This window comes from Geotrypetes seraphini, chromosome 5 (assembly GCF_902459505.1).
Source record: "Geotrypetes seraphini chromosome 5, aGeoSer1.1, whole genome shotgun sequence".
NCBI lineage: Eukaryota > Metazoa > Chordata > Amphibia > Gymnophiona > Dermophiidae > Geotrypetes > Geotrypetes seraphini.
Window position 1 is genome coordinate 105,919,377 of NC_047088.1, and position 19,440 is coordinate 105,938,816.

The 19,440-nt window shown below is 42.5% G+C and overlaps 1 protein-coding gene across 5 annotated transcripts in view; it reads right to left on the reverse strand.

Annotated features, from left to right (window-relative positions):
- Positions 1-19,440, reverse strand: part of LOC117361593 (phosphatidylserine decarboxylase proenzyme, mitochondrial-like) — an 88,583-nt gene that overhangs the window by 27,763 nt on the left and 41,380 nt on the right. For 2 of the 5 annotated variants that reach the window (XM_033947151.1, XM_033947152.1), the window contains 2 exons: positions 15,968-16,094; positions 3,304-3,427 (listed from right to left, as the gene is read on the reverse strand). In XM_033947151.1, the coding sequence (XP_033803042.1) occupies positions 3,304-3,348 (45 nt within the window). In that variant the 5' untranslated portion in view covers positions 3,349-3,427; positions 15,968-16,094. Of the gene's footprint in view, positions 1-3,303; positions 3,428-15,351; positions 15,507-15,967; positions 16,095-19,440 lie in introns of those variants that run through there. The other 3 variants (XM_033947149.1, XM_033947150.1, XM_033947154.1) reach the window with 2 other exon arrangements.

A 19,440-nucleotide genomic window follows, 5' to 3' on the forward strand; every position in this document is an offset into this window, starting at 1 on the left:
GACTGCTGCACAGGCCCACCCAAAATTGGCTGATTCTGGATCTCTTAATGGGTAAATTCACACCAGATTCATTCCAGGCTATAAATCTAATATCATTGCACATCAGAAGCCAAAGACAAGATGATCAGAATCTGAGCTGATACAAATCAAAAAACTATCACCAGGAAGTCCAGCCTCCTTCTCAGCAACATGGGCCTGGATGCACAAAGCTCCAAGCAACCGGGCAAAGAAAGCCGGATTGAGAACAATTTTCTTTTGCCGGACTGTGCTCAGCACAATAACATGCACATCATATGCATGCTAATTGTGCAGAGCGGCCCAGTAAAAAAGGAAAGAAACTGTGCCTGGCACCTGTTCAAAAGAGCAAAGCGATAGGCACAGCTCCTTCCCCCATCCCTCCCATCACAGAACATAAGAATAACCTTACTGGGTCAGACCAATGGTCCATCAAGCCCAGTAGCCTGTTCTCACAGTAGCCAATCCAGGTCACCAGTACCTGACCAAAACCCAAAGAGTAGCAACATTCCATGCTACTAATCCAGGACAAGCAGAGGCCCCCCCCCCCACCCGTCTTAATAACAGACTCATTCCTTCTCCTGCCACCGCTGCTCTTCCTGATGGATCATCTGATCAGGGTCCAGAGCCACAATCAGCTGAACCAGTAGGGGAAGCCATAAACAGCTATACCAGCAGGAATCACCAGAGACGCCAATCAGCTGAGCTGGCATGGGAAGAAGGAAGCCATGATCAGCTGATCCAGCAGCAGCATCCTGATCAGATGAACCAGCAGGGCTGCCAATTCAGCTGCAGCTTGTTTTTTTTTAAGCTGCTGTTGTGTGTGTGTTGTATAAGTTACTGGCAGCTTCAGACCTGCTGTAAAAAATTCCCCGGTAAGATGTGGGCATTACAAGGAGTGCTCATTTAAATACAAATTAATGAGCTCCTCATAATACATTTGTATAGGGTTCTCAGTGGCTGCTACTGCTATCCGTAGAAGCCCCCGCCCCCCTCCCAGAGAACCCTTTTGAGCATCAGAAGTAGAGCTTCTCTTCAAGTAAGACTGGTTTTAACCACTCTTACTTGCACAGAAAACCTCTGAGCATCTTCCTCATGGACAGCAAACCTGAAATACCATATTAGCAGAAATAATACTGTATAGCAATTGTATTCCCATGCATGCCCCCGTATACATTCCTTTCTGTACCCCATACTACCAACACCTTCCCCCCACCACCCCATCTCACATCCGTTTGCATCTCCTTCCAGGTCATTATTACACGCACCCAGCCCCTATAAACAAAAAAAACCCACCACAACACAAATAGCATGTCCCATGCCAATATGCTTAAAAGAATCCATGCCCTAAAGTCTCTCAAACATAGCACTAGTCCGCAGTAGTACCTGAAACAAACCACAAGGAGTAAAGTCTAAGAAACGAACCACATGGGAGTAAAGTCTAAGAAACACATTAACCCTCTATTCTGTCCCACTGTGCACAGATGTTTTGTTATTTTAAAAAATTGCTTAACCAATCCCAAGTAGGTCAGAGAGTCATCTCACAAATAAAACACAGTCGAACTGACAGTAAGTAGAAGGTTCAAACCTCTACAGCCTCCACACAACATCAATAGAAGAGTGCTTCATGGCCATTAATGTCAATTCCAACAAAAAGAAAATTAGCACTGCATCTCACAGAGTAATTACTCTTGTGACCAATTTGGAAATTATTGAGGTCCACTCTGTCGGGTCTACTCACTCGTTTCAAAATTATGGACTTTCCCATTCTGAACAACCTAAAGCTTTAATGGAAACGGCAAAGTGAAGCAGGTCTGTTTCTCCACTAGGTGCTTGCATACATCTGTGCAGCCTTTATGACGAATTGCCACATATACTGAGCAATCTTGGAAAAGCAATATTTTGGAATTTTGATGCTTTAGCTCCTGCTTTGCTCTGTATTCTTTAATAGCTGTTACTTTAATGTAAAATTCAAAACATGGGCTATCACTATTCTGGGCCTAGTTAAACCTTCCCATAGGTCTGATCACACGGTATAAGAACATAAGAATAGCCTTACTGGGCCAGACCAATGGTCCATAAAGCCCAGTAGCCCGTTCTCATGGTGGCCAATCCAGGTCACCAGTACCTGGCCAAAACCCAAGGAGTAGCAACATTCCATGCTACTGATCCAGGGCAAGCAGAGGCCACTGGATTTTCCAAAATTTTGTTCACTTGATCCCAGATGGATCTCCAAAATTTAAGTATCAAGGGACAATAGTACAATAGATGATCTAATGTCCCAACTTCGAGATGACAGTACCAGCATCAATCAAGTTTATACAAGTTTACTAGGATTTTATATACTGCCTATCAAGCTTATCTAAGCGGTTTTACAATCAGGTACTCAAGCATTTTCCCTATCTGTCCCGGTGGGCTCACAATTTATCTAATGTACCTGGGGCTATGGAGGACTAAGTGATTTGCCCAGGGTCACAAGGAGCAGTGTGGGATTTGAACTTTTATATTTGTATTTATCTGCAGACTCCTGATGCAGGCCGGTTAGGCTGAAACACATAAGTGTCGAGTTTTTTTTACCAATAAATTTGTTGAACACAGAGGTCACCTTCACTGTTTGTCTTTTGATTCTCTGCTGTGAGATGGATTTATTTTTCCTATGCTCGTTACCTAGGAGTTAAAATCAGACACAGATTTTGAAAGCGACTGAAAGCTGGCATTTAGGTTATCAATTTTTGGTCCCAGAGCAACTGTGACTGCTTTGGTTAACTCGATGAGAATCACATCACTTAGCACTGGGTCTTCTTAGAATCACCCGTAGCAACTGCTTTCGCTTTATCTTTGTCCTTTTTAGTGCTTTTATTGGACATTTCTAGGTTGTTTTTGAGAACAAATCTGTCCATAGAATATGAGGTTTTCAAATATAAGCAAAAGAAGTGCATGTTTTCAAAGATTTTATCTTGATGAAAAATGATAGAGGAGGTGGCTGGGGATCTCAGGAAAAAAGCAGCTTTCTGGCTCACTTCATCTTGTAACCCCCAATTTTTTTTTTCTTTCTGTCAACTTGTGAGCCAGGAAGGGGAACAGGAAAGGGAACATTTTGGCAATGAGCTATAGATTACTGCTGCAGTGTACACAGTTTTTCCTGGCAACACAAACTTTTTAACACAGTAGTAATTTGCACGCTCACTTCTTACTGTATTGCCACAGTATATTTTGGAGATAATTTTGCTTTAGACGTCATGTACTATGCATCATCCCCAAAGTGCACTGAGCCCCTCTATAACTCACCTTGCTGGTTGGCCTAAGCCCAGCATATGCCAGTGGCTTTAGCATCTGCCATGAATGAAAGCGCAAGGCATGGCGTGGGAACTGGCTAAGGCGCCGCTTGATGGAGAAACGTGGTATCGAAAGCCTGAAACACACAAAAATACAAGAAGAAGCTTAAGATCAGATTTTTGCTAGATGTAAACCTGACAAATGGCAATGCAAGGCCTATTAGGACTTATTAATAGCATGTTCTACAAGTGGGTGTTTCTAAGTAGGGGAGGAATCTCTCTTAATACTCTACATACAAGCTCAGCCAGAGTCACTGGTAGGAATCAAGGAATGAGATAGACAGGCTTGCCAGCTGGCCTGCTCTCGGGGCTTTACTCTCCAAGTCGGGAAAAAAATAGGACAAAGTCCATTTGTCCTGAGACAAAGGAGAAGTCTGGTGTGTAGGTAATTTCTGAAGAAATCTGCATCTGAATCTAAAGAAGAGTATCCACCCAAGGATAAAGGATAGGAAAATCAGTCCAAGGAGAAACAAGAGTGTAGACATTGAACGAAGAGTCTTAAAAAGCAACGGAAGATCCCTAAAATGTTCTTAAAGAAGTCTTGATAGGCAAGGCAGGTCACCAGGGACTTAGGAGTGCTACATTTGCATTTTTTTAAATGTGTTTTGCATCTGTTAAACCTGAATTTTCATGCTGTTTTGTAGAACTGGAATCAAAACATGATTAAGGCATAGGCAAACTAGGTACATGCTTTGGGCACAAAAGTTTAGGGGGATTATCAGCCATGCTCAGGATTCAGGAAGTTGGATTGCAAACTATCTGAATTTTTACAGGATTCTTAAAAAATGTGAATTATCTGTCTCAGCGCCAGAAGGATGGCCAAGTGTGCAGATATTTTTCAGAGTTTAGCCAACTACAGCTCTCCATGTTTCCCTTTTTACTAGAGGCTGTGGTAGGCTCCAGCCAATGGGAAGGCTGCTCTAGTCACAGGAAGGAGAGGCTGGACTGTGGGAAAAGTAGATCTCTGCACACTGGCACAGGGTCTTTGGAGAGAATCAGTGGAACTAGTGAGTGGTCTGGTGAGGGCTGTTGAAAAGATTAGGCCGGAAGAATGGGGAAAAATTTGAAGGGTTTGCTATTAGCTGAAGAAAAGAACTAGCAGCAAATGCCAGAATGTACATGAAGATGAGCAGACCAGGGGAGGAGGAGGAGGTTCTGCCTGAAGGAGCATATTTATTTATTTATTCAATTTTTCTATACCGTTCTCCCAGGGGAGTTCAGAACGGTTTACATGAATTTATTCAGGTACTCAAGCATTTTTCCCTGTCTGTCCCGGCGGGCTCACAATCTACCTAATGTACCTAATATGAGCAATGGGACAGTGCTAGAAAAGAGGGCTAGAGAGTAGAGAATGACACGGTGGCTAGAGAGTACAGAATGAAACGGTGGGGGAAAAAACAGTGTTCCCTGCGGCTACAGGGACAAGGCCATTCACCGCCCTGTGGAGCAGTGAATGGCCTTGTCTCCGCAGTTAAGGGAGGGAACGCATGCGGTCATCGATTGAGCTCCCTCCCTCCATACTCCATCCATCCGGGCATCTCCCTCTCCTTCCCTTCCCCTTACTTTCGTGGCGGGCAATTTCTAAATTTTCTTTCTAGGAGCAGCCGGAGCCTTGAGGTTGCGTGTAGCTGCCAGAAATCTAATCTAATTTCCATTTTATATAACGGATCATTTCAGCAAGGACTCGAACTGGTTAACAAAGTTTAAAAGAATATAATAGAAAAAATAATGAAGGACATAGAAAAAATTTCAATAAATTAGATCAGTCCTCAATTAAGAATCTCTGAATGAGATAAGTTTTAAGATTTTTCCTAAAATGTGATAGAGATAATGACGTTCTGATAATCGAGGGACGATTGTTCCAAACTTTTACCAAGGAATAGGCTAAGGAATGTTAGAATTTACCTAGGGTTTTAATCCTTTTAACAGAAGGGAAAAGCAATTTAAATTTATGTGTATTCCTGGTAGTGTGAAACTGAAGAGAGTTAAATGATAGAGGCAATAAAGGTGAAAAAATTCTATGTAAAATTTTAAAAATTACATTGGCACATTTAAATTGAATTCGCCAGTAAATAGGAAGCCAATGAAGTAACCTCAACAATGGAGAGGCATGATCATATTTATGTCTTTCAAAAATTAATTTGGCCGCAGTGTTCTGAATAAGTTGTAGCCTCTTCAGATTAAATTTGGTTAATCCGATATACGGGGAATTTGCATAATCCAGATGTGCCAAAATAATTGCTTGAACCAAAACTGCAAAATGATTTTGATGAAAAAAACCTCGAACTCTCCTCAACATCCGTAAACTAAAATAGCACTTTTTAGATAAATTGTTAATTTGATTATTTAAAGATAAAGAGGAATCTAAAATAAAACCAAGGATTCTAGATGAAAATTCAATTGTTCAGGAGTCTCCTTTTTCAATGCTATAACCTGAGGTAGATTGTGTAGTAAGGGACCAAATCATAGCAGTCTGGTTTTAGAAGCATTCAATTTCATACAGACTAAGGAAGTCCATTCTTAAAGTCTCCAGTCAAATTTGAAAGCAATGGATCAATTTACAGTAATATAAAAATGTTGTCAGCATATGTAAAGATAGATTCTAAAGGAGATAGAGTCAAATATTTTACAGTTGTCATATATAAATTAAATAATATAGGGGATAGGGGAGACCTCCAGGGATGTTAATAGGCGGAAGCTTTAAAGTTCCATACAAACATAGGACATAGTAATAAATATATGTACTGCTGAATGCTAATAACTGAGGGCTCCCTTTTATTAATTAATTGTGAGTTATTTTGGCAAAGTGTAGGTTCTGTGTTTGGATATAGAGAGTTTGTATTTTTATAGCACTTAAAGTTATCCAGTGGGCAGCTCAATGTTGCCACTTGTCAGCTATCTTTTAGCACTGTTCCGGGACTGCCCAAATCAAAAATGATAACTTTGGCCTTTTACAACTTAAACAGCCAGTATTGTGTAAATGACTGAAATTAATAAAATAAAAAGTGCTGTGCAGCTGGCACAGCCACTGGCCACACAAAGCTTTTGAATATTGACCCCCCTCCCCCCCCTACCAATTCAAAGGGTTCTGGCCTTGATCCCTCTTCTCTGTTTCATGTTCTCACTGATGTACTGCTCAGTAAGCAACTCTGTGGCAGGGCTCAGAGAATCTCTGGGAGGGAAGAAGTGATCTGGAATGCACTACTTATGACCATTGCCCTCACTTCAAGGACTGGTAAGATTTGGGCAGCCTCTATGTGAGCTCAGATGGATGAGGGCAGTTAGTGTGCAGAGCAGTGGTTTGGACATCGCAGGTGGACAGCAGTGTCCATAATTTCACATCTGAGCCAGAACCTTGAAGTCGCGTGTGGCTGCTGGAAAAGTCTCCTCTGGTTTCCGGTTGCATCAGATGGGAACGGTGTGGTGACGGGGACTGAGCTCATGGGGATGGGACAGTGATGGGGACTGAGCTCAAGGGGATGGGACAGTGACAGGGACTAAGCTCGCGGGGATGGGACTGTGAAGAGCTCGTGGGGATGGGGCGGAGACAGGGACAAATTTTTTCCCCATATCATTCTCTACTAGAGAGTACCTCAACAAGTTTCTGTGTCTCTAGAAAGGGGAGTCTCATATAAATAAAAGTTTCTTTTTAAAATCTGGGCTGGAATGGAAAAGTTTATTGGTATCTGTGCATATATTATTTCTGGCAGAATTCTGCACAACTGCGCAGTGCATAATTTGCGCAGAATTCTCCATCCATGCAGAATTCTCCACAGAATTCTGTGCAGACCTTCCGTTCTGCCCCTATCCATGTCTCTGTCCCAGTCCTCTCCTCTCCTTCTCCCCAGCATGGGTCTGGCCCCCCATCACCAAAGTTAATCAACTGGAAATAAATTACTTAATGAAGGAAAGAATCTCATAATTGCCACTCCAAGGATCATAATAATATCATCCAAAAAGGAATTGAGGCGTGGGTATCTTTCATTGATCCAAAACCTTCATGTATTAAAGGGCTTTCATTGTCAAATTGCTAAATTGCTTAATTTAATAAGTTATTACTACTCAAAGCATTATCTAAAAAAAGAATTTAATAAAAAATAAGTTAGATAATGTTTTGAGTAGTAATAACTTATTAAATTAAGCAATTTAGCAATTTGACAATGAAAGTCCTTTAATACATGAAGATTTTGGATCAATGAAAGATACCCACGCCTCAATTCCTTTTTGGATGATATTATTATGATCCTTGGAGTGGCAATTCTGAGATTCCTTCCTTCATTAAGTAATTTATCTCCAGTTGATTAACCTTGTGTGGATCTTATTAATTTTGGGTTAATTTTTATTTTTATTTTATTACTGGTTTGACTCCCCCACCACTAACACCACCACCATGAGATCAGACATACCTGCAGTACTCCCAAGGAAGCAGCAGTGGTAGCAGGTGGCCAGCATGGACAGTGCTGAGAATGGGCTGCTTCTGGATGGCCCTGCCAGGGCCTTCCCTCTGCTGCATCACTTCCTGTAGATAGATGATGCGGCAGAGAGAAGGTCCTAGCAGCGCCAGCTGTAAGCAGCCTGTTCACAGCGCTGCCATTGCTGCTCTGGTAAGCCCACATGTATGTCTGATCTCACAGGGGAGAGGGGTTGGTCGGAGGGAGAGAGGCCAGGGACATGGATGCTGGACTGCAAGTGGGGGAGGAAGGAGAGAAGCCAGACCCGTGCGGGGAGGGGGGTGAAGGGGACGGGGACATGTATGCTGGACTGCATGTATGGGAGGGAGAGGAGGAGACATGGATCCAGGACTGCAAGTAGTGGGAGAGGAGGGGACATGGATGCTGACATGCAGGGTGAGAAGGAGAGGGGTGAGGACATGGATGCTGCACTGCAAGTTGGGGGTGAGGAGAGAGGAGGGGACATGGATGCTATACATGAAGGGGGAGGAGAGGGAAGAAAGCATGGATGCTGGACCATAAGTAGAGGACAACACGATAGGAGAATTCTACGCAAAGCACTACAAATAAACTTTGCAAAATTATGAAATATTGTGCGCAGAATTCCACCATGAGTGATATACTAAGTGGAGAGAAGTTAACTATTAAATTATGTTAGCAAATTAAGAACATAAGAACATAAGCAGTGCCTCCGCTGGGTCAGACCATAGGTCCATCCTGCCCAGCAGTCCGCTCCCGCGGCGGCCCAAACAGGTCACGACCTGTCTAAATCACCAGAAGGTGCCCCCATGCCTCCTTGGTTTCCTAATTGAGTCCTATCTTCCTATCAAAGTCCTAGCCCTCCGGTCTTGCACCTGCACGACCTGGTTGGGTTTCTACATTTATTTTCTGGTTAGCTTTCTCAGTATCCCACGATCCCTTTATCCCTCAGGAATCCATCCAGTCTCTGTTTGAATCCCTGTACCGTACTCTGCCTGATCACTTCCTCCGGTAGCGCATTCCAAGTGTCCACGACCCTCTGGGTGAAAAAAAACTTCCTTGCATTCGTTTTGAACCTATCTCCCTTCAGTTTCTCTGAATGCCCCCTCGTACATGTTGTCCCCTTCAGCCTGAAGAATCTGTCCCTATCCACCCTCTCTATGCCCCTCATGATCTTGAAGGTCTCTATCATATCACCCCTGAGCCTCCTTTTTTCCAGAGAGAAGAGCCCCAGCCTATCCAACCTCTCAGCATATGGGTAGTGTTCCAGCCCTCTTACCAGTTTCGTTGCTCTCCTTTGGACTCTCTCAAGTACCTCCATGTCCTTCTTGAGGTACGGCGACCAATATTGAACGCAGTATTCCAGATGCGGACGCACCATCGCTCGGTACAGTGGCATGATGACTTCCCGCGTCCTGGTAGTTATGCCCCTCTTTATGATGCCCAGCATTCTGTTGGCTTTTTTTGAGGCCGCTGCGCACTGTGCAGATGGCTTCAGTGATGCATCCACCAGCACACCCAAGTCTCTCTCAAGATTGCTTTCTCCCAACAATGCCCCCCCCCCAATTTGTAGTTGAACAACGGGTTCTTTTTCCCTATATGCATAACCTTGCATTTTTCCACATTGAAGCGCATTTGCCATTTGTTTGCCCAGTCTTCCAGCTTGTCTAGGTCCCTTTGCAGGTCCTCACACTCCTCCCTGGAGCTAACTCTACCGCACAGTTTGGTATCGTCTGCAAATTTTATAACCTCGCACTTTGCCTCCTTTTCCAGGTCATTGATAAATATGTTGAAGAGTAACGGCCCCAGCACCGATCCCTGCGGCACACCGCTCGTGACTCCCCGCCAGTCAGAGTATTGTCCCTTTACTCCGACCCTCTGCAATCTACCCGACAACCAGTGCTCGATCCATCTGTGCACATCCCCTCCCACCCCGTGGTTCCACAGTTTCCTAAGCAGCCTTTCATGTGGTACCTTGTCAAAAGCCTTTTGAAAATCGAGGTAAATGATGTCGATGGGTTCCCCAATGTCCACCCGACTGCTTATTCCCTCAAAGAAGTACAGAAGGTTCGTTAGGCACGACCTTCCCTTACAGAAACCGTGCTGGCTTGTTCTCAGTAGGCCATTTCTCTCAATGTGCTCGCAAATGCCGTCCTTTATCATAGCTTCCACCATCTTCCCTATAATTGAAGTCAGGCTCACCGGCCTGTAGTTCCCGGGGTCACCTCTCGATCCCTTCTTGAAGATAGGTGTGACATTCGCCAATTTCCAGTCCTCTGGTACCTCTCCAGCTTTCAAGGATAGGTTACAAACATGCTGGATTGTGCCTGCTATTTCTTGTCTTAGTTCCTTCAGAACCCTTGGGTGGATCCCGTCCGGACCCGGTGATTTGCCGCATTTTAACCTGTCTATCTGTTTGAGGACATCCTCCTTACTTACCTCTATGTGCTCCAATTTTTCAGCCTGTTCCCCACTCATGAGCTCCTCTGAGTCCGGTATATTAGATGTGTCTTCTCTCGTGAAAACCGACGAGAAGAACGTGTTCAACCTCTCAGCTACCTCTTTGTCCTCCTTAATCACTCCCTTCCTATCCCCATCGTCCAACGGCCCCACCTCCTCTCTCGCTGGTCGTTTCCCCTTTACGTAACTGAAGAATGCCTTGAAGTTTTTTGCTTCCCTGGCCAGCCCCTCTTCGTATTTCCCTTTTGCTTTTCTAACCTCTCGGTGACATTCTTTTTGGCATTTCCTGTGCGCCTGGTGATTTTCCTCCGTTGGATCCTTTTTCCATCTCCGGAAGGATACTTTTTTGTCATTTATTGCCTTCTTTACTTCCTTGAGCACTGTCTAAATCAGTGTATCTCAAACTGTGTGCCAAGGCACACTAGTGTGCGCCTCCTGAGATTTCAGTTGTGCCGTGGTACACTGGAGAGGAGGAGAGGCGCTCGCGCTAGCTGACTGCCTACAGGACATGCCTCTTGTGGCGAGAGGCACGTCCTGTAGGCAATCAGTGGGCACCAGCACCTATTCTTCTCTCTGGCCCTCTTCCCTTGTGGCCTGGAGGGCCTTCACACACACGTGGGCATTGATATGATGATGTCACGCATGCACATGATGTCATCATGGTGATATCCACGCACTTCCAGATGCCTCGAGCCATGGCCACTACTTTTAGTGTGCTGCTGCTCAAGAAAGTTTGCTGGACACTGGTCTAAATAATGCTTCCACTCTGCCTATATTCTTTCAGAAGCTAAAAAAAACCCAAAACCACAAACTAAATATAGTAAAACCTTGGTTTGCGAGTAACCTGGTGTACGAGAGTTTTGCAAGACAAGCAAAACGTTTTATAAAATTTTAACTTGATTAACAAGCGTTGTTTTGCAATACGAATACGTATACGCATGTCATGTCATCACCGCTGAGTGCAATACAAGTATGCACAACATACACCCGTCACATAGCTGAGCGCAGCACAAGCATCACGACTTCAAGTGTGGGTGTCGTGGCAAGTAAGGTGTGTGCGCCCATGCGTACAGACAAGAAGGTAGCAGCACAGCTCGCATGCGTGCGTGGGAGGCGCAGGAAGCTTCCTCGCTTTAAAGTGCCGGCCCTGCCTCAGCCCCTGGGCGTTCCCAGCTTCTCTCTCTTTATTTTTTTTTCTTTCCTTGCTAATTTCTACCTGTGACTGAGTGTCCTTTGTGTAACCCCCAGATAATTCAAGAAGTCCATACGTCATGTGACAAGCCTTGCAATTGGTCAGCGCCCCGTTGGTGTGGGAGCTGCAGCAGTGCGAGGCGGGTTTCTTAGGTTGTATAGTATTTTGTATTAAAATTTTTAGGTTGTGGAATGAATCGTCTGAGTTTCCATTATTTCCTATGGGGAAATTCGCTTTGATATATGAGATGCTTCCGGAACAAATTATGCTTGCAAACCAAGGTTTTACTGTATTTTATTTTGCTTTTAACATTTGTGAATCTTTTTTTCACCTTTAAAACTTTGTAAATTTAAATCTTCTACAGTACAGATTGGCCTTAAATCTCACTCTCTTGAGCAGTCCACCCTTGGAATCTATAGTTTATGCCAGAGGCAATGGAGAGTGAAAATGACGTGTCCTGCTTTCTAATTCTCAGCTCACTGTTGCAGAACTGCCAAGTTACCCAGCTCCAGCCCTATTTTTGAACTTACAGTATATCACAATTCAGTGTTCTTTTGGTAGTTCCTGATACCACCAATTGAAATCAGCACTTCAGGTCCCATAATGTACCAGGATAGTTGCAGAAATCTAGGACTGAGTTTCCCTTTAAAACTGGGTAACTTAGCTGCTCTCCAGCTCTACCCATTAAGCTTCTCCATTCAAGCATGTGTTTGCATAGTCTCCATGCTCACTCACAAACTATTATTGCTGTCATATCCACAGCTAGTTGTTGCACTTTTCCCTGCTACTTCTGGAGGGGTGAAATAATGATGGAGAAGCGAGACCCTGGTAGGAGGGCCCACAAATATATGCTTGCCTTGGGTCCAATATAGAGTTAATCTGGCCCTGAGTGGAATATGCTTGTACCTACTACCATTATTCCTACTATAAAATTGTTATTTTTTATGAAACAATATTTTTATATGACGACTTTTTATTTTGTGTGAATGAGCAGCAGATTCCTTTGAGTCTTTGAGCAGGATTATTCCACCCCCCCCCCCCCTCTGGAAGAACTCCTGAGACTGCAGCAAATTTGCAAAGGAAAAACCTTATAAAGAGAATTACAACTACAAAAAAATGATACACAGGATTTGTATAAAATTAACATAATTTAAAGCTATATTTAAAAATCTAAATAACAGTGTCACTAGATTTGGACAATGTGAAATTTCCCTTTCCAAGCGTTCTTAATTCAATCTAATTGGGTTAGGTCAAAAGCATCACACAAAGTATCGATTAGTTTTAAGGAATTTGGAATTATGCAATGAGAAAATTGAAGAGTTGTTAGAAATAAGCAACTTGGCAGCCAGATAAGAGAACTTAATGAGATAAAAATAACACAGATTGCAGCAACATCTAAAAGGCTGAACTTTGTGCCAAGTGTTTTACTAGAAATCATTGTTAGATAAACTCTGATAATTCTACATCATAAATCGCATGTTCTGAGAAAAATTCCCTTGCGACAGTCACTTGTGCTACGTGGCTGTATCAAGTCATTTGATAACTTGTCTTGAAGTGCTTAAATCTGTATCTTTTTCACTGGGATAGCAATAAAAGTTGAGTGGTCACATAATTAGTGCATTTGAAAGAGGACTAATCAAAGAAATCATTTAGGGTGGTTGATAGCATCAGTTAAACAAAAGATCTAACTTTGCCCCAATTCTCGTGCTATGCCTTCACCAACTGCGAGTGAGCATGCTGATTATTTTAAGTACCAAAACCGATCTTCAATTACAGCAGGATCTAGTCAAAGGCATCTGCATATAAAAAGAGTAATTGTGCTCCTGCAGATCAGTTATGGGAGAGCTTTCTCCCATTCCAGCCAACAGATACACGTTTATTGCTAAAGGTTTGTACCTCTTATCATGAATTGGATACTTGTCCTACATATTTCTATCATAGCTTTCTACCAAGTTGGAGGGTTTATTTGAGCAGGAACAGTTTCCAAGTTCATTGGGCAATAAATATTTTATTGATTTCCATCCTAAAAAATCTATCATATGACTGTAATGATTTCTCCAACTATAGGCCAGTTGCAAATATCCCAATCTTTACAAAAATTGTACAATGTTTAGTTGCTGAACAGTTATCTAATTTAGTTGGAATCACATTAAATACACCATCCATCATAGTCAGGCTTCGACAAAGGTTTTATACAAAAACCCTTTTAGGTTCTTTGATATCTGAAATTAGAAATCTGTTATATAGAAGTCATCAGGCAATAATTCTACAGTTTTTCATCAGTCTTTGACTTGCTGGACCACAATCTCTTATTACAATTGCTGGCAAAGTGTTCAATTGGCTTAGGGGCTTTTCTCTGGAACATACAGGGTAAAAATATCTGATACTTCTTCTGATCCTGGGGGATAAAATTTAGAGTTCTTCAAGGGCCACCTTTGTCTCCAATCCTTTTGTAAATATTTTAATGAGCTCTTTTGGTAATTAACTGACCCAAGTTGGGCCAGCTTTTATACCTATTCTGACGATATCACTTTACTGATCTCTGTGCTTTTTTACTTAAAAGACTTAACAGATAAGGCGCAAGACTGCTTTAATAAAGTAGAAAATTGGGTTTCTTCTCATTATCTGATATTAAATAAAGACAAAATTAAAATACTTTGATTAGGTTGTTCCACAGCTATGTTTTCTTGCGATAGCCTTGTTACTGGTAACAAAGGAGCCAATATTAGCCGGCAGTGGTGAGCATTTTGCTTACCACCATAAGAACATAAGAATAGCCTTAATGGGTCAGACCAATGGTTTATCTAGCCCAGTATCCCATCTTCACAGTGGCCAATCCAGGTCATAAGTACCTGGCCAAAACCCAAATTGCAACATTCCATGCTACCAATCCAGAGCAAGCAGTGGCTTCCCCCATGTCTATCTCAATAACAGGCTATGGATTTTTCCTCCAGGAAATTGTCCAAACCTTTCTTAAAACCAGCTACATTAACTGTTCTTACCACAACCTCTGGCAATGTATTCCAGAGCTTAACTATTCTCTGAGTGAAAAAATATTTCCTCCAATTGGTTTTACAAATATCTCCCTGTAACTTCAAGTGTTCCCTAGTCTTTCTAATTTTTTAATGGAGTAAAAAAAAAAAAAAAATTTGATCCCATTCTACTCCACTCAGGATTTTGTACACTTCAATAATATCTCCCCTCAGTCGTCACTTTTCCAAGCTGAAGAGCCCTAATCTCCTTAGTCTTTCCTCACATGAGAGGAGTTCCATCCCCTTTATAATCTTGGTTGCTCTTCTTTGAACCTTTTCTAGTTCCACTATATCTTTTTTGAGATAAGGCGACCAGAATTGAACACAATATTCACGATGAAGCGATACAGGGGCATTATATCATTCTTAGGGCCCCTTTTACCAAGCTGTGCTAGAGGTTTGTAGCATGAGTCGGCATGGTAAATACTCCGCATCGGAGCACTTACCAGCTCACACTAAAAACCTCTAGTGCAGCTTGATAAAAAGGAGGGTGGGGAGGGGATTAGTCAAGTTCAAGTTATTTAATATACCGCAAATATAAAACCAAGGTAAATCTAAGCGGTTTACAATAAAATGTAAAATGAATAAAAAGAAAACAAAAACAAAAAGTGAAAAAATAAAATAAAGTAGAGTAGCCTTGTTAACCATCCATTTTCTAACAATTCCTAGCATCTTGTTTGAAGGCTTCGACTTTGAATATCTGGTTATTTTTAAGCTGGCTAACACTCAGTTCCATTTATTCAATAATCCCTGGTTGCTTAAGGGCTGAATATCCTTAAGCGGCCAAGTGCTGACTTCACCCCAGGAATGCCCCCAACATAGCCAGCTTTGAATTAGGTGATAACCATGAATTTAGCAGCACTTAGGGGAGGATTCTCAATACTTACCATGCCTTTAACAGTGGTGGCTAAATCAGCACCAGCTGGTTTAGCGTGACACTAATTTACTGGTCGATTATCAGAACAGCTCACCATAGTCTTTTCCAAACTTCTTGGCAGACACCAACTCTGCCATGCAAATGTATTACGAGGTCATAAATATTAAATTGGTAGTAAAATGGGCTCATCAATATTTAGAGAAGCACTTCAGGCGATTCTGTATCATTGCCGGGTGATTCCCCAAGCGTGGTGCTGGCTTTTGACAACCAAAAATTACCAACTGGTCTGGGGGTGCTGGTACTGTGGAAAGTGTGTCTCAGGAGTATGTTTCTGTCTGTGGCTCATCATAAAATTTTTTTTAAAAATACATCATTCACATAGTTTTAAGGGGAATGAAAAGATCTCAAAAGCACGCTTCTTGAGTACTTGTATTAAAAGCGTGTCTTACAGAAACATAGGAGGAGGAAGAAATGGCCCCAGCATACTCCTTGACTTCAACATCTAGACATTATGCTTGGCTGTGATTTGATGTTTTATCATTTTCAGTGAAGCATAGTTTTACAGTGACCCCTGATGCAGGCGTATTGATAAGCCGAAACACAGTACTGTGTCAGGTCTTTATCACCTTATATGTTTGGATTAAAATAAACGTCATCTGGCTTCTCTCCTTTGGCTCTTTTGAAAGTTTCTTGTCCAGTCCCACTGTTTCTCTCCATTGCTTCTGCTTTCGTGGGCCTCCTTTCGTGGACTCTCTGTGGTGTTATAGAAACATAGAAACATGATAGCAAATAAAGGTCAAATGGCCCATCTAGTCTGCCCATCCGCAGTAACCATCATCTCTTCCTTTCTCTAAGAGATCCCACATGCCTATCCCACACCTTCTTGAATTAAGACACAGTCTCTGTCTCTACCACCTCTTCTGGGAGACTGTTCCATGCATCTACCACCCTTTCTACAAAAAAGTATTCCCTTAGATTACTCCTGAGCCTATCACCTCTTAACTTCATCCTATGCCCTCTCATTCCTTACAAATGAAAGAGACTCGACTCATGCACATTTATACCATGTAGGTCTTTAAACATCTCTGTCATTAATCCCCTCTCACACCTTTCCTTCTGTTGAAAGTCGACGTTTGCACTTCCCTTCCCTTTCATCCAATAGCACTGGCACACCTATGAATGACACAATGACGTTGCATTTGCTGATGACGTGCATATATTGTGCTCTAATAATGCAAGCACACAATATATGTGCCTACGGCTCAGCTTTTCCCGGCACATGCATACATGTACGCTTCTTACCGTGGTCTATTCTGCACATGTGCCAATCACTATCACCAGCGACTCATCTCATGTAAATTTGGCAACCCTCCATGAACCTCATTTGCATGCACGGTGTTTCGAGAATGACTTATCTTTTTGAAATTATTACCTTTATGCCTGCGACAGTGGCCTGTTGGATTTTACTGCCAATATTTGAGAATCTTCCTCTTAGCTGGTTAAGTGCCACTAAATATTAGCAGGTAGCCCTGACCAAGCAATGTAACTGGTCAGTAGCCAGATAAATTGCTTTGAATATAGGCCCCTATTTGAATCATACTTGAAGGCATCAGACAGTAAATTTTTTTTAGGCTCTTCTTTGACTATGGATAATCAGATCAATATATTGATATAAAAAGTTTTTTGCAAACTTAGTCAACTTCAGTGCATTCAAGAGTAATTTTATTCAATCAATTTAAGATTATTATTCAAGCTCTTATTCTTACATAGATTACTGTAACATTCTTTATACAGGGTGTCCTGAAAAACTATGAAAATGATTACAAACAGCAAAATAACACAAGAAGATTATTATGTAATACCCAAAAATTTAATAATTAATTTTATTATTTAACTTATAGTGGCTCCCAAAAGAAGCTTGTACCATACTTAAATTGTGCACATTAGCATTCAGAATAATATATGACCATCTGTGGGAAAAGATGACTAAAATAATAGTCCAAACTTTTGCAAACTGTTTAGTAACAAAGTAATATAGTAGATGATGGCAGAGCCCAACCTGATTCAATTTTATTTATTTATTTTTTCTTCTTAGCTATTTCTGGGCAAGAATCCAAAGCTCTGCCCGGTACTGTGATTAGGTTCCAACTACTGAAGTCTCCATCAAAGCTTACTCCAGCCCATCTACACCCTCCCAGCCATTGAAGCCCTCCCCAGCCCATCCTCAATCAAACAGCTATGTACCGACAGACCGTGCAAGTCTGCCCGGGACTGGCCTTAGTGCTTCAATATTTAGTATTATTTTCTGATTCTAGATCCTCTGTGTTCATCCCATGCTTTTTTGAACTTCGTCACCGTTTTCCTCTCCACCACCTCTCTTGGGAGCACATTCCAGGCATCCACCACCCTCTCTGTAAAGTAGAATTTCCTTACATTGCTCTTGAGTCTTCCACCCATCAGCCTCAAATTATGCACTAGTTTTACCATTTTACTTTCTCTGGAAAAGATTTTGTTCTACGTTAATACCTTTCAAGTACTTAAACGTCTGAATCATATCTCCCCTGTCCGTCCTTTCCTCTAGGGTATACATATTCAGGGCTTCCAGTCTCTCCTCATAGGTCTTTTGGCGCAAACCTCCTATCATTTTCGTCACCCTCCTCTGGACCACTTCAAGTCTTCTCATGTCCTTCACCAAATACGGTCTCCAAAACTGAACACAAAACTCCAAGTGGGGCCTCACCAATGACTTGTACAGGGGCATCAACACCTTCTTTCTTCTACTGGTCACGCCTCTCTTTGTACAGCCCAGCATCCATCTGGCAGCAGCCACTACCTTGTCGCACTGCTTTTTCACCTTTAGATCTTCGGACACTATCACCCCAAGGTCCCTGTCCCCTTCCGTGCATATCAGCCTCTCCCCTCCCAGCATATACGGTTCTTTCTGATTATTAATCCCCAAATGCATTGAATTTTATTTGCCAGCAGGGCAGGATTAATTCGTCGAGGGCCCCTAGTCACATAAGTACACTGGGCCCCCCGCCCCACCCCACCATGCGCCCAGGCAGAAACAGGAAGCTATGTCAGAGGGAAGCTTTGGGCAAGCAGCATCTTGCACAATTACAGTTCCCGTTGCCTTCCTTACCCACGTTGCTTGCTTGTCTTACTTTCCATCGATGGAGGGGGCTGTGTTGCAGATTAGGATGGGGCCCGCATTGCCGATCGATGCTGGAGAGGTCCATCGCCGTTTGGAAAAAACAATGTTGATGCCCTCCTTCATCGGGCCCCACTGACCATTTCGGGCCCTAGGCACATGCCTACTTGGCCCATTGGTTAATCCTGCTCTGGTTGCCAGATATTAGACCATTCCTATAACTTTGGTAGATCCTTTTTCATGTTTTCTACTCCCTCCATGGTGTCTGCTCTGTTACAAATCTTGGTATCATGACAAGACATGACATGAAAAATCAGCCATTCTCAACAGTTTGACTTTGACCACTTATTCCCAGAGATGGTCACAAACGAGTGGTCAAGTCCCGGATATATGAGCCATCTTTTAACATTTCTTCTGTTAGAAAAGGCATTTTTTAGCAATGATTCTGTTACATCTACTCCGGAGTCCATACATATGGTGATCAATCCATTTCCATAAACTGGACTTGCAGAAGTGAGAATACTTACAGCTTTGAACAACTCCCACACAGAGGCAGAGCACAGTGTCCCTACTAGTGCTGCCCAATTAAAGGAAAAAAATTTCAATTTGACTTGGCCTACTGAATTGATTTTTTGATTCGATTCACTTTTCCTTCCCAGTTAGGAAATTTTTTAAAATAGCCTTTTCACCCACCCCAACTCCCTTTGCCCTCTCCAACCCCATGCTGGTGCTCTGGATAGGTTGCTGAGGAAATTGTACTTGGAAAAGACCAATGATTTTCACCTTTTGGGCCATTTGTTCATGTTGACCAGTCAGTCTCAGCATGGTAGGCCAGCGTCCAAGGCATCTATAGCAAGATGGATTCTCATGGCCATCTCTTCGGCATATATTGCCTGTGGTAAGCCAGTTTCTCTCAAAGCGTCACATCTTCCTGTGCAGAGTCTTAGG